The sequence below is a fragment of the Anser brachyrhynchus genome (genome assembly GCF_964034855.1).
Source record: "Anser brachyrhynchus genome assembly, chromosome: 15".
NCBI classification, from domain to species: Eukaryota; Metazoa; Chordata; class Aves; order Anseriformes; family Anatidae; genus Anser; species Anser brachyrhynchus.
Genome location: NC_137733.1, coordinates 4,705,294 through 4,720,774, shown reverse-complemented (window position 1 = coordinate 4,720,774; position 15,481 = coordinate 4,705,294). Strand labels below are relative to the sequence as shown.

At 59.9% G+C, this 15,481-nt stretch overlaps 1 protein-coding gene across 7 annotated transcripts in view; it reads right to left on the bottom strand.

The window, feature by feature from the left end:
* The window catches only part of LOC308178469 (syntaxin-binding protein 4-like), a 56,103-nt gene that overhangs the window by 32,398 nt on the left and 8,224 nt on the right, over positions 1-15,481 (bottom strand). Inside the window, exon 1 of one of the 7 annotated variants that reach the window (XR_013939786.1) lies at positions 9,520-9,876. The exons of 1 other annotated variant lie outside the window; for it this stretch is intronic. Coding sequence is in view for 3 of the 6 variants with exons in the window: in XM_080557147.1 (XP_080413273.1) it covers positions 9,520-9,647 (128 nt within the window). In the remaining 3 variants the exon portion in view is untranslated. Of the gene's footprint in view, positions 1-1,358; positions 3,982-9,046; positions 9,877-9,989; positions 10,257-15,481 lie in introns of those variants that run through there. 5 more of the 7 variants (XM_080557148.1, XM_080557152.1, XM_080557147.1 and 2 more) reach the window with 5 other exon arrangements.

Here is a 15,481-nt window from a genome sequence, read left to right as displayed (position 1 = left end):
GGAGAGGCATCTTTCTTAAATGGGTGATGACAATGAGCTGTCCACGTGTGTGCCAGCACAGCCTCCGGCCCTGCAGGACTACCTGGAGGCTCAGGCTGAGAGTCAGGGCTGCACGTTAAGCGCACCCTGGCAAAAAGCATCCCCCCTGCTGCTCCCCCAGGGTTTATACAGATAACCGAGAGAATATGTGCGGTGCTGGACATCATCCTCCCCACCCAGCAAAGCTGAAGGACCTGCCTGCGATTCATTACCCCAGATTAACAGGGCCGGACAGCTGTCCAGCTGAGTGGAAGTGAGATCAGGGCTAGGACCAATGTCCCGGGAATAAACCCGTTTCACAGACACACACAGCCCATAATGAAGAAAACCAGGTGACATCCGCTCCCAGTGCTCTGTAACACATGCGGGGTGGCCCACGGGGAGGCAGGGACCATTTTTCCACGTCTCCATCCCGCCAGGAGATCTGGGGATCTACGGCCTGGCCCCAAGTCTCTGCCCCGCCAGGCTGAGGGTGGGAGCTTCTCCCAAAGCGGGCAAGAGAGCAACTCAAACCTTCGCTTCCCCCACACCAAGTCACGTCCCTGCTGCTCTATGCCAGTCTCCCTCCACTCCCTTCTATCGGTTTTTAAATCTGGTTTAATGAAACCCAGCTTCAGGGAAGCCCCACTCCAGGCTCCTCCTCCATGGGGTCGTCCCAGGAGGACCAGAAGACCTTGGCACGACAAGCCCGGAGACAGGCAGGGGTCTCCGAAAACACTCCTCATTCTGGAATTTAATTTGCAAGAGGAAAAAGAGTTTCTGAACCAAAATCGCGTCCCAGATCTTCACCGGGTGCAGCTGAGGAGGGATGATGAAGCAGAGCACGACGCATTCCTCCGAGCCCAGCAAAAAGGGACGGAACCTCACAGACTGCTCTTACCAGCCGTACAAAACACCACTCACAACATCCAACCATGGGCAGTAACGCCCACCTCTGCAGCTTGGGCTGGAAGCTTTTTATCCATGTTAAAAACCAACCCCCTCGATATCCCCACGTTTCACCTGTTCAGGAGACAAGACAGACATACAGCCCCATTGCTCTGCCAGAAAATGGTGTTTGGGATTCCCAGGGAGCCAGCCCAGCCCTGCTCCAGCCACCCCGTGGGATTTTCGGCGTGAATCTCAAGGAAAACTCTGCCACGAGCAAAGAGAAACAGCTCAAACTGGGCTGAAAGGCAGGGCGAGGGTAGAGGTGGCAGAGAAGCGGGTGCCTACCGGTGCCACCAAACCTTGTCCTCCATCCCACGAGCCCCAGCCTCGTGCTGGGAGAAGCCCGGGACCCCCCCACGTCCCCACCCCGGCCCTCTACGTGCCGTCACCTGCTGATGATGATGGCTCCCTTGTAGAGCACGGAGACGGCAGGCATCTTGCTGGCGGCGGCAGCCCAGCCCGGCCGCCTCGATTTGGCAGGAATCCGTTAAAACGACGCGAAACGGGGAGGGCAGGGGTCACGTGGTCGCCCCGTATGCATGTTAATTCCACCCAACATTAACACAGATCAGCTAAAAACATCTCCAACTTTAGATTAAAGCTTATGCAAGCCAAGCAGAGCCAACGCTGCCCATTGCGAGCGCCTTCCTGAGCACAGGGGCAGCGAGCCACCCCAGCCCCCCAGCAGGGCTCCCCACACAGAATTAAAACAACGGGATCATTGTTTGGATACGTCCTATTGTTCCTCTTCTGGGAACACTCCCTCCAGGGATGAAAGGCAGCGATCAGCGCAGGACACGCATCCTTGGCATCCCTAAAGACTTAAAATCCGTAGCGAAGCTTTGGAAGCAATAACAGACTGTAGCACTCAGGGGTTTAGTTGTGGGTTTTTTTTTGTTTTTTTTTCCTTTTGCATCTTTTCCAGCCCACAGCATTTCCTACTTAACGCGAGGCGAGTTGAGCTGTTCCGCTGGCCATCAGGAGGTCAGAAGCAGGACCCGTCCTTAAACAGCCTCTTCTGCCCCATTTCCTCTTGTGCCCCCAGCCACAGTGGGGTCACCCCAAAGGTGGGACATGGGAACGTGTCCTCCTGGCCCATGAGTACCAGGGCTGGTGGGACAGCACATGTCCCGCACCCCTGGGACAGCACACCTCCATTAATGGGGTCTTCTCCACGCTGCCCTACAGCATCTCTGCACGCTCCTGGCCAGCCTCGTTAATTGGACCAGACCTCGTTAACTGAACATCAGTGCACATCAGTCCAGCTCAGCCGTGGACCCGATACAGATGTGTTTGTTTAGGGCTGCAGACTCTTTGCCAAATGTTTGTTTGGACCCAGTGCTGTTGGATGTTACTTCTCCCACGCACGAGGATGAATCCGATGGGCAGGAGCCCTCCCTAGGGCTGCGTGCTGCCTTGCTGGGCAAGGTCAGTGAACTTGCAGAACAATGACAACGGTGAAAGGCTTTCCTGTGTTTTAATTGCTGTTTTATTTTTGTTTTTTAAATTACTTCCATCTTGGGGAGTTCATGTGAAACATTAAAAATTCAGAGTAGGCCTTTGGTTGCTGAAGCACTCTAGAAATTTAATTTGTTTATCCAAGTTCTGCTCTTGCAGCTGAAGAATGCCTACTGGACACCAAACACAGCCACGTCTGGCAACACGTATTTGCTCAAGGGCACCCCTCCAGGGCAAGGTGCTCACCCCACACCTGTGTAAAGGCTTCAGCCAGAGGGACCAGGAGCAGAGGGGCCGAAGCATGGTGCTGTTTCCCAGTCTGCCCTAGGGCCAGGGACTGGGAGCCCCACAGGGCTGCCCAGCGGCATGGCGATGCCCCCACATCACCCCTCAGACCTGGCCCAGGGTACAGAGCACCCAAGGGTGGGCTCCATGGGGGTCTCCTCCCACCCTGCTGCTCAGAAAGGCACCAGCCCACCCATCCCACTAAGGTCTCCGTGCCTGTCTCTGACCCTAAAGCACTCGGCCTAGGACAGCCAGGTTTTGTGGCAGGGCAGACACGGGAATTCAGCTCCTTGCAGCACTGCCGCCCTGCATCCAGGCCCGTTCCCCGTCCATGGGGAGCTGTCCCACACCAGTACACAGCTCCTGGGGGCCCAGCAGCACCCCAATACGGTGCCTGCCCCATGCAGGACTTTTTGGCAGCGCAGCTGGTGCCTGAGCAGCCCCAGACCTGCCGCCCTCCTGAGGTGACACCAACGGTGGGCGCCGGTGGCCCTCCTGTCTGAGTACGAGGCTGCTTCCAAACCCCGCTAACTCAACGTGCACCTTGTTTTGTGCAGCCTTAGGAGGTCTTTTGAGACTTCTCTAACGAACTGATTCACAGAATTAACCCTTTGGCTCACAGTCTGAGTTGGACTAAATGCTGACGAGGCAAAGGGGTGCCATACGCACTGGGGGCAGTGTCTGCAGCGCTGAGCAGACCCCTGTGCGTGCACGTGTTTGAGGCTGGGACGCTCAGCAGCTTCACGACCAAATGCTTCAGCAGCCGTCACCAGCCTGCCCAGTGCCACCAGCGGCACCCAAAGCCACCCTTCTCCTTCCCGAAGCACCGTACCAGCTGGGCTGGGCACCGCAATGAGCTGCAGCCCAACCAGGAGAAGACCAGCGCTCGGTTTTATCTCCAAACCCTCAGGCCCTCGCTTCCTCCAAAACAGGCTGGTGCTGAGAAAATCACCAGACTCTGGTGCTGCTCCTGCCGGTTAACGTCTGCCCTATCCAGAGGAGAAGTCAGCCCTAAATCACAACAGAATAGCTTCAGAAGTTTTTTAGTTTAAGACTTTCGCTCCCATTCAGGAAAGATTTATAAGCCATGTACAGCGTGCCCAACGGTCCCGATCCTGCTCCGTATCACTGGTGCTGAAGGCAAACACCCCGCTGGCAAAGGGGACGCACCACACGCTCAAGCTCTTCCCTCAGCTCGGACCCAGCTGAGTGTCCCAGAACAGCCCAAGCTTCTGGTCCCAGGAAGAATTCACATTTCTCAATAAGCGGCTGAATGGAAGGAGCATGAATTCAGTACAAACCAACATCGCAGGGCCAGACAGCCTATAAATGTGTGCTTAACATCCACATTTTAGTCTCCTGCTAGAAAAAGTGAGTTTTGGTGGCATTGATTATTGCTATATAAAAGCTTTTTGCTAAAAAAAATAAATAATAATAATATCCGAAGTTGAGTGAAGATATATCCATCAACTTTAATTAATGCTTGCATGTAAAAGCGGGAGTGGCTGAAGCAGAGTGGAAGCAAGAATAAGTCCTAGAGCAGGGCCACAAGACAAAAAACACCGAGGGCAAAACCCAGCACAAGTCAGGCACGTTCCTGATGCATTTTTCTAACAGGTGACGATGGGGAAGGCTGGGGAGAAGCACAGGACACAGCCTCAGCTGCGAGAGCCCTGTCCCAGGTGGTGCCGCCACCTCCTGCGGGGACAAGGACACGAAGCGGGGGCTGGCTGCGCCCTGCACCTTCCCCACTGCCTCCAGCCCTCACACCTTCTCCAAGGCATCAGGAAAAAAAAAAAAAAAAAGAAAAAAAAAAGAGCGGAGGAGGATCACTGCAACAAGCACAATGATCAGCAGAAGCAGCTAGTCCTCATCATGCAAGCCTCTCCTTGCCCCTCCTGCCCAGACTACAAGAGAACAGCGCCTACAGGGACCCAGCACCTCTGGACTTCCAGGCTTTGATGTCACCAGCTCCTCGACTTTCAAGGCAGACCTTTTGGGTCCCTTCATGAAGGCCTGCAGGCTCTGTGGGAAGGATGCTCACTCTCTTCTGCTTCTCTCCATCCTCAGTTTTCTTGACAGCACATTTTAAGTTTTAAAGTCCTTGGATTTTTTCCTAAATATCGGTAATGCAACCCTCCCTGCCCCTGGCCCAGCAGCATGCTGCCAGAGGGGAACGAGCTGCCTCGAGGGTCTCCCTCTGCTGCCCAGGGCAGATTTCAGCCCTGTCGCTGCAGAAAGCACCGTTAGGATCTGCAAGATGGAAGGCGTTGGTTGGGGATGCAACAGAACCAGTCAGAATTTCTTTTCCATCTACTGGAAAATCATGAGCAGATGCCATCCTCTGCTATTTGTTATCCACCTCTCCTCTGCATTTTGAGGACCTTCTGGAAAAGCAGCACACGGGCACTGAGACCCTTCTACATTTCTCCCTTCTGCCTCCTCCCTTCCCTGCCCAGCGCGAGCACCCGGAGGACGTGAGGTGGCAGGAGGGGCAGCAGGGAGCGGGATGTGGGTGGTGGCACCCCAAACCTGGGCTGCAGCCACCCCGTCCTGCGGCCAGGTCAGCCTGGGGACAGGACAAGGAGAGGGCACAAAGGTGCCAGACCTGGGGACAGGTCACCGAGCCAGCAGGGAGCCTCGCTGCAGGGCTTAGCAGAGGGACGGGATCCAAGCAGGTTTGTGTGGGTGGGAATTAAAGAGGTGGGAATTAAAGAGAGGCAGAAGGCCGTCCTTCAGCAGCAGCGAAGTCCAAGGGCTTTGGTCTCCAGGAGGCAGCAGTAAGAAGGTCTGACATGGGAGAGGGCAGCCCGTGGTGGGATCCGCATCCCACCAAGCCCAGGAGCCACCGTGGGAGCGAGGGATGCTTGGGCAGCTCCCCAGAGGAGGTGCTATCAGGCTCTTGCTTAATGAAGATCCAACATTTGTTTCATGACAAAACAACATTAGCGTGGGCTGAAGAGGAGCTTGCATCTGATTAGACAACAACCGTGTTGCTTACAGGATCGGCTACAAAGTGGTGATAACAAATCAAACAAAAAGGAGACAATCAGCTGCTGTAAAGTTGAGAAGCAATAGCACGCTGCCCATAGTCACAGCATCGCCCACGCCATTTTCATAAATATTGCCCCTGGAGCTGTTCCGAGCAAACTCAAAGAAATCAGGGATGTTCACAGACAAGCCTGAACAGAAACACGCTGCCAAAGTTACTGGTGGAGAAGCACCCAACCTCCCCAGCTGCAAGCAGCCCCCGGTGCCGGGTGCCCCCCCCCCCCCAAACCAGGAGCCTCCCCGCTGGGTGCCCCAGCATGGCCCCAGGCAGTCCGAGATCCAACCAGCAGCTAAAATTCCCAGTGCTCTAAAGCAGCAGACTGGGAAGAAGCTGGGGGTGCTTTTGGAGCTGCAGCATTCCACAAAGACATGCTCGCGACCAAAAGGGTGAAGGATTTCCTCAATGGCAGGACCCACACGGTGGCATCCATGCAACGTCCCAGCCGGGGCTGCGGTGACCCCACAGCGCAGTGGGAGGGCAGTGACAGCTCCCACTGCCCCAGGGACCTGCAGCCCCCCGTGCGGCACCACACAGCTCCCAGCCACCCACCAGCACGGGGAGGATGCCAGAGGGCTGCCGCCAGCTCGGCGTGGTGACACAGCTCCCCAAGCCCAGGTTTCACACCAACCTCTCCATCCCATTGCCCGGCAGACCCCAGGGCTCCTCCATCCCCTGCCCCAGGGCACAGGGCAGGGAGGTGGTCCCGGGGGGCTGCTGGGGGCAGCTCCTGCTTCCATCACAGCCCTGTGCCCAGCCCAGTGGTGCTGGGTCGCCGTTCACCAAGCCCATCCCTGTCGGAATCAAAGCCTGCTTGTTTGTCCAGAGATGGCGAAGCAAGCAGTTCCTAAAACGGAGGACGTTTCACTGCTTGATCCCTCTGCCTGCAGAAGGAAGAGCCTTAAGCCCAGGCAGGATGCGTTGCCTCAGCCTTCAAGGAGGAAAACCCCCGGTCCCCCGGGGGAATATAGCCAGCACCAGCCCCCAGACCGAGGGGGGATGGAGGGGCAGCTCCCCTGCTAGCCCAGCTTCTCAGGTCTTCAGCTGCTTCTGCCACCCTCCCCTGAACTTCACCCCACTCATCCGCACCCTTCTTGGCCAGCGGGTTTCTTTTCAGCACGAGGGATTCATCTTGGTGAACTCTCCCTGATGCTCCCCTCTATGGACAGGGGCTTCTAGAGGGAGCTGATCCCACCTGAAGACAAGCAGCAAGCCAGCGCAGGTTGGGCATTTCGGGGGGACGCTCCTCTCCCCGAGCACGTGTGCCCGCAGGCAGCCCCCTGCGCTGATGCTGCCCGAGGTGCGGCTGCAGCCAGGCACCGCCGGGAGGACAGACCCTGGGCTTGGCTCCAGCTGACAAGGAGAACGTCCCCTGGGCTCCCACCCGGCGGGGGGTTTGCAGGCCTGGAGAGGCCAGAAGGACTCGATCACGGGCAGAGCTCCCCCCATGGCCACGCAGCTCTCCCCGTGCTGCTTCAAAGCGCTTCGGTGGAGGGAAGGGCAAAAAGGTCTCTCTAATTACCGCGTCCTGCAGCAATTAGGGAGAGGCCGTTCCAGGCAGCAGCCAGGTCCCGCCTGGTCCGGCGAAGCTTCCTGGGGAAGATGTTTGTGTCGGGGCCTCCCGGCACCTGCTGCGGCCCGCAGGCACCGGCCAGCCAGCGGGGTGCATGCCGCGGGGCTCCAGCGAGCTCACCCCGCTGTCACTGCGGCAGGTGTGGCAGCCTGCCTTCCTTCCTTCCTCTTCCTCACCACCCACGGGACAAGGATGGGCCGCTCGCCTGGATGGGAGCACGGGGATTTGTGCTGCAAAGCACAGCCTGTGCTTGAGGACCGGCTCACCGCCCCAAACCCACATGCTCACGGGAAATCACGAGCCCTGCTGCATCTCAACAAACTGAATTTCATCAGAGGAAGACCGCCCCCTCCCCCCCCCCAGGTTTCCCAAGCTTTAGCTGGAAGGCAAAGCGGAGGCCGGCAGGAACCCTTCAGCCACTCCACAGCAGGCGAACGGGACCTGCAAAGGGTTAACGGGATTACGAGCCTCCCTGCCTTGCTAAATCCCCTCGGTCACAGGATTGGACTGGTTATAAAGTTATTAGCAGGGGAAGGATGCTGGTGGCCGAGCAGGTGGTGGAGCACTGCCACTGCCCCCCTGGCGTGGAGGAGAGGGAAGTGAATCGGGGAAGGACGGCAGGAAACCAGCCCGAGTGAACCCCAACTCACCCCCAAGGAAGAAGAGAGAAATAAAGAGGGGAGGGAAGCAGCTGGCTGCTGAGAGATGGGAAAGCAAAGCCTTTGGGAAGAGATTCCCCTTGTGCGGGTCATGCCACCGAGCCTGGATTGCGACAGGCGCTGGTGGAGATGCAGCCCTGGCAGCTCCCTGCTGCCAACAGCAGCTTGCACAGGGCTTGGCTCCATCCTCAAGCATCCCTGTGGTCAAACACAAAACCTGATCCGGCACAAAAACCCTTTAGCAAGGCTCGCTTACAGCCCCTCGCATCCCCTGGAGGAACAAAGACAAGTGGGAGATGCCGGCAGCGTCAGCACCAGGTCAGGGAGCTGAGAGAGGAGCTGCCGGGGCCGTCACCGCGCCGGCTGACTTCCCACCACCACACCATGTTTATCAAATCCCTATTCCAAACTCTGCAAAATTAATCTTTTAATCAGCGGCCATATTTATCGGTGGGCTGGGGAGGTGTTATCTCCCCGCCATCTGCTCGCTGCAGAGCCTGACAGCCCGGCGCCGGCCCCACGCAGCCGGAGCCCGTCGCACGCAGGGTCCGGCCCCACGCACAGCTCCCCATGGCCAGGGGCAGGAAGCTGGGGAAGGTTTGGACCCAGACCCCAATGCACGAGCAGATTTCTTGTGTAAGAGACAGCTTTTGATTGTAGAAAGTCAAATTAAAATAATTTTGATCTTGATGGGCCCAGATGTCCCACAGAGCCGGGGGTGCTGTGGGAGGGGGGAGCTGTGCTGCCCTGAGCTCCCCACCCCGCTGCAGCCCCATTCCCTCTGAACCCAGGGGTGGCACCAAGGCAGCAGCACTCCCCCAGACTCGCCCTGCAAGGTCAAGCCCGTCCCGTGTTACCACCTTCCAACCAGCAACGGATTCTGCCTTTTCTACACCCAAAAGCAGCAGGGAAGCATCAGCTCCTGCACAGTGCCCCAGAGAGCCTCCTGGGGGAGAAGGAGCCATCACCCCAAGGCGCTGCCCTCACCAGCCCACCCACGTACCCCACGGGGTGCTGCCACCCCATGCACCCCCAGCACCTCTCATCCCTCACCTCAATAACCTCCTTCAGCAGGAGACGGCTCGTGCCCCAGAAACATCCACGGTCCCAGGTGCCTGCAGGCTCTCCATCCCCACGGGGGACACCTGGGCTCGACCAGCCTGGGAAGCCTGCACAGGAGCTCGGGGTGGCCCCAAGAGCCCGGCGAGTCCCTGCTGGTCTGGATCCGGCCCACTGACCCCCCAGTTAATCGGCTAAAGCCGCGCAATCTGAACCCTGGCCCTGTCTGCGGCGGCGCTCCCGCTGGCTCCAGGCTGCCCTACATAGACATCTGCAGCCGCCACCTCCCGGCCCCCGCACCCAGCCCAGCACCAGGCTCAGATCCTGCACCTGCCGCCTGCCCGGCGCCCCTGCCCCTTTCCTTGGAGGGCTGGAGGGGGAGCACTGCAGCTCTGCCCCCTCCACCCAACATTTGGGGCTGTCGCTGCCACCCCCAGCCCTGCCCTGCCTGTGCCACCAGTGCTGACCTGCCCCACGGAGCAGCACGGGACGGACACGCTCCCTCCGAGCTCGGCACCACAGGTACAGAGAGGAAGCATCTGGATGGGAAACCCCAGCGCTGGGGCTGCAACAGGAGCAAGAGCATCCACAGCATCTGCAAACAGCCCCGGGTGCTTCCCCCCCCAGCTGCTGCATGCAAAATAAATCCCCTCCCCGCCCTCACTGGTGCCGGCCTCACCTGGTGCCGGCCTCACCTGGTGCTGCCTGCTGGGTGCCTAGGGGCAGCGTCACCCTTGGGTGCTGAGGTTCTGGTCCTGCCCTAGCCCCATGGCTTCAGGGTCCCCCCGCAACCCTCTGCCCTCTGGAGAGGGGCTCCCACCACCAAAATAAATGGAATTAAACCCTAAAAAGCCACGAGGTCGTGGAGCGCATCCCTGCGTGGCCTTAACGCCGCTCCCTAAGACCAACGAGCCAACGAGCACGGCCCTGTGCTTACCAGTAAATGAGGGAAAGCCCATCGAAGTGCTCCAGGTCACGGCCAGGGGGCTGCAGGTAGGACATCATCCGGGGCCCTAGGGCTGCCGCTGCCGGCTCCCGCTGCCCGGGGCCATGGGCTCAGAGCGCCGGTGGCCGGGCACTCGGCACGGCTCCCAGCTGCCGCCGGCCACATCTAATCCCAGGCGGGCGGCCATGTGATCGCCCCTCTGCCGGCTCCCCCCTGCTAAACCCCGCTGATGCCTCCCGCTCCCCTGCCCGCAGCTGCTGCTGATCCCAGCAGCTCTGAGACCACTCGGAGGCTCCCCAGGGTCTGAGGTGCTCAGCACGGCACGGCGTGGCACAGCGCGGTATGGCACGGCACGGCGTGGCACAGCGCGGCATGGCACAGCGCGGCATGGCACGGCACGGCGTGGCACAGCATGGCATGGCATGATATGGCATGAGCAGCATGGCACGGCATGGTTTGACATGGTCTAGCATGGCACGCCGTGGTTTGGCATAGCATGGCACGGCACGGCGAGCATCTCCACGTGCAGCATAAGCACAGGGTGGGTGCCAGGAGCCCTGCGCTGCAGAAGCCGGGCAGGATGCATTTTGCTGCCCCCCCCAGCTCTCTCCCCCCTTCGCTGCACACTTGGCTGCGCCATCGTTGTAATTACACTGCCGGCACCCGGTGTTTCACACGGTGCCCAGCGCGCCGAGCTCCTTAAAGCCGATTGTAGGCATCCCTGAGCTGCATTAGGGCTGGGCCGCAGATGTGTGCGCCCAGCACCTCCTTCCCAGGCACTGCCGAAAAAAAATAAAATAACAATACCTATATTATTCAGGGCACAATTGTTGCATGTTTTTTCCCCCTGTTAAAGGTTGGCAGGTTGTAACTGAGGAAGCAAACCCCCTGGGACTGGAAGGAAAGTCCTGGGAGAGAGCCGAAGTGGGCAGGTGGGAGCTGCGCTGTGCTGCAGGTCGGACGGACAGACAGCAGGACAGACGGACAGCCTTCCCTCACCACGTTCAGGGAGGCAGAGAAGACCCAAATGAGAATCCCCGTGCCGCCTGATGCTCATGCAGGTATTTTGCTCCTCTCCCTCCAGCAGGGAGGCGCAGCCAGCCCAGCCCGGGGCAGCGTGGGCCGGGAGCAGGCGAGTCCCAGGGCTGGGAAACGCAGCTGCTGGTCCCTGCGATGCGCCCGCGCCTGGGGAGAGCCTGCGGGTGCTGCTCTCGGGCGCTATCGAAGCAGCCCGGAAGAAGACGGCGAATTAAAGGCTTGTCCCGCTCAGCATCCTTTTCGGGTGACTGTGCAGGATGTGCCCGAGCCAAAAGCCTTCTTGCCTGACAGCTCCCGGCTCGGTGACAGGTGCTCTGGCAGGGTGCATCCCCCGCCCAGGACAGCCGCCACCGCCGGGGCTTTGTCACCACGTCACCCTCGTGGGCGGGAGGTCAGTGGGGTGCCCTGGGTTACACCCACAGAGGAAACCTCCCCGAAGTTTCTGGGTGAGAGGCGCCACGCCTGGCACCGAGATGAGCCCCGTGCCCTGTGTCTCTGCCCGGCATGCAGTGTCCCCAGCGGGACGTGGTGTCACCCTGACACTGGCCCAGATCCCGCAGCCAGGAGATGGAGGGAGAAGCTTTTGGTAAAAAAAAAATTAAAAATAAAAACCATGCCAGGCCATGAGAAGTGCAAAGAATTGTCTTCTTCTGGGCTGCTCACTGCCAACCCAGCCTGGCAATGCTTAAGACCTGCCCTGGGATTTTCCACCCTGCCCAGGGCCATCCCTCTGCAACACTTCCCCAAGCTGGCAGGGACATCCTGGGGACAGCCCCCTTGTGCTGGCAGGGACATCACGGGGACAGTCCCCTTGCCACCAGCCGCACAGCCAAGTCGGGCTTTGCTCCAAGCCTCACACAGCCCCACGTGCAGCGGGCAGACAGATGGACACTGACCCTACAAACCAGTGTGGGGAGCGGTGGGCACCCAGGGAACAGCCGTGCCACCATCGGGACACCCCAAGGTTCGCCTGAGGTCCTCGACCTCCCCAGCCCGGGGACCCCAGGCGGGGCATGGGGCGAGCGGCCGCTCCCAGGGCTGTCGCAATTCGGGGCCGGGCGGTGCCGGGCCTGCTCCACGGGACCGGTTCCTGCAGCTGGGAGGGGATGGGCGATGGCAGCAGGGTTTGCCAAAACCGCTCGGAGCGCGGTTCGGCGGGCGGGCACAGCGGGTGTCGGGGTGCTGCGGCCGCTTGGGGCCGGGCTGGCCTCCCCAGCTCGCCCGTCGGGATTGTCAAAGGCAGTGTCACCCCCCTGGGATGGGCAGCACCCAGAGGCCGTGGGGACGGCGACGCCACCGAGGTCCTGCCCTGGTGCCAGTGGTCCAAGGCACCCGGTGTCCCGGGGCAGCACTTCCACCTGCCTCCTCGCAGGGTGCCCGCAGGGGTGCCCCATGGATGCATCCCACCCACGGCCCCCCCAAAACATGCCGGGGAGCAAGGTGCTGCCCTGCCCCGTCCGCCGAGCGCTTCCTCCGTGGCGGAAGCTGAGCATTACCTCCCTCGCCCATCAGAGGCAGCTGCTCGTGGGTGCACCCCGTGTGCATATTTGCACAGATGCAAACATTACACCCCGGAAATTCCCAGCTTTTACATCAAAGGCCTGACCTTCCCAGCATCTTCTGCAGGGCTCAGAGGCACAGGGCTCACTGCCGGGGTCCGGGGCTGCAGCACCACACAGAGGGGACACGAGGGTCCCCACACACGGAGTCATTTCCCAACCCCTGTCCTCATGCATCCCCCTCAGGCTACAGCCCAGTGCAGAAGCCCCCAAACCCCCTCAGAGCCCACTTGGTGCCTAGCACGGGTGGCACCAGCACCCTCTGGTCCCCCTGCACCCAAAGCCACCACCCCAGAGTGCTCGGGTGACAAGGTGGGTCCCTTGCTCCTTTCCGAGAGGGCGAGGAAGAGACAAATGTAATTTATTCCCTGCTGCATTTTCAAGCCAAATGAGTCAGAGCCACAGCTACACACGCTGCTTTGTTTTTCTTGGCTGATAGCGTTCGCTTTTGATTCATGTTTGTTCAATATTTAACTCTCGTGGTGACACTTTGGCTCAAACCAGAAGAAGCCACTTCCCACCACCACCCACGCTGCCAGGGCAGGAGCTTTGCTTCACACGGGAGCGATGCACTTGTTTCATTTTATTTGCTTCTTGCAGCTTGATAAATCCCCGAGCTTGCTCCTGCGGGCACCACATCAGCTCGGGGCCGCGAGCCCCATGGGAGGCTCAGAGCAGCCGGGCTGGGGAGCGATTTCGGAGCAAAAGCAGCCTCCAAGGGGGCTGAGCGAGGTTTCGCCCCATGCTGGGCCAGTGAGGAACGGGACCGGCCGCATTCCTGCCCAGGTGGGAGCCGGCAGGAGGAAGCAGCAGCACGGAGGTGTCCCGGTGCCCTGCAACCCCACATGGGAACTCCCTGCAACCCCAAAGACACAAAATGGCTCGGCTGGCTCCTCCGAGCAGGGCTGTCAAAAATTTCCACCCAGAAAATAAATTAGGTTTTTGGCTGGTCCAAATTTTTGTTTTGTTCCACCGAGTGCCTCAGCCTTTGGAAGAAATTTCCAAATATTTTGGCCCCTACCTCCTCATCCTAAGCGAAGTACTTCAGCCTCGGAGAAAACTCTGAATTGGGAAACACCACCGAAAAGCCCCCCAGGGCTGAGCAACTCTGTGGGGGAGCTGGGTCCCTGAAATGCCTCAGCACCTCAGGACGTGCTGGGGCCACAGAGACTTTTGGGGTGCACAGGGAGGGAGAAGACACTGCCACTATGCTTCGCTGCTGGCTTGAGCCCCCTGAGACCCAACCCTTTCCCAAATTACCCACGGATGTGCTTGCATGGGATGGGGCAGGACGGGATGAAATGGGGTGGGATGCAGTGGGACGGGCAGCCCTGGCACTAGTGTGTCAGCAGGGGACCAGACAGAGGCAGCCAGGAGCCGCCTGTCCCAACCAAGCCCCAATTTCGGGGGGCTGGTGCCCACCCCGCACCCTCATCCAGGGCTGGCGGTGCTGGGCACGGCGCAGGGTGGAGAGGCGAGGGCTTGGCAGGGCGTGGGAGCCGCTCCGGAAAAGGGCTTGCCAAAAAATGCAATCGCATTGCACAAAACGTGCTCCTCTCCCGCTCCCCTCCCGCGGCGGTGGCTCAGGAGCTTCTCACCCCGGTTAAGTCAATAGCGCCACGCCACTGCCCCCACCGAGGCGCTCGCTGCGCGTTTCAACCTGCCCCGCGGCGCGGCGGGGACCAAGCCCTGTCCCCAGCTCCTCGATGCTCAAGGGGCTTTGGGGGATTTTCCTTGTTCTGCCTTTGGCTCTCACCAGGACCCCGGGGAGCACCAAAGCCTTCCCGAGTGTGAGCACATCCCCGGTGCCCCCCTTTGGCATCACCAGCTCCAGTTTTGTCCTACTGGTGTCACCTGCTCCTAACACTGGGGCTGGCACTGGGAGCTGGTGGGGCACGGGGCTCAGCGGGGGCCAGTGCATCAGCAAAGCAGCAGAAAGGCTCGTTTGCAAAACAAACGCTGTGTTTTGATGGGCGAAAATCCTCTTGGGGATGAAACCTCGGCACTGGGGGTGCTGTGCTTGGGCAGCTCGTGCTGCGCCCGGCACCATCCGGAGACAGCGTGGAGCGGGCAAAGCAGCAGGCGCGTTGTGTGTCCCTGCTGGCAGAGCTTGGTCCAAGGCATCAAAAATGATTGCTAGAGCTGCGAGCACCCCAAACCGTGGGTCTCACGTGAAGCTCAGCTCTGCCGAGCCCAAGTGAGCGGCGCAGGCAGAGGGCAGGCAGAGCAGTGGGCTGGGAGCCCGTCCCCCCCACGCGCCGTGCGGTGCGGCTTTGTGCAGCACCTCTGATCCCGAGCCAGCATGAAGGCAAAACACCGGGGCAGTTTACACAAGCCCCAGCTTTCCACTCCGGCGGAGTTTCTCGCCGCCCGCCGTTTCACCGAGCAGCTGCAATTTTGCGGCTCTCAAGGGCATTCGCACACAAAAATGAGCCACGCCAGAGATGTGGGGAGATTAGGAGGATTAGCGCTGCGGAGCTGGCGCAGGAGGTGAGGAGGAGACACAGGGCAAAAACCCTCCGGTAGGCAAAGGCATTTCCCCTGGCTCTGCTGAAGGTGTAGGAGCCCTCGTGGTTTAAGGATGCCCTTGGTTTAAGACCGAGGGGTCTCCGGGGGGCTCGTGGCTGGCAGGGGAGAGCTGGGAGAGGAGCGACTGCTCCCCACGTGGATGCATTGCTGCATAATGTCAAAAAGCACGAGCACCAGAAAGCATTTCTAGAGCAAATAAAGGCAGGCAGGACTTCATGTGGTTAAATACAAGCTGGAGGACTGGGTGACTGCCACCTCTCCTCCCCCTTGGTTCAGGGTGGGAGCTGGGGCAGGGGACCTGGGCACTGCCTGGCTGGGCACGGAGATGGTCCCAGCCTCTGAACGAACCACAGGCAG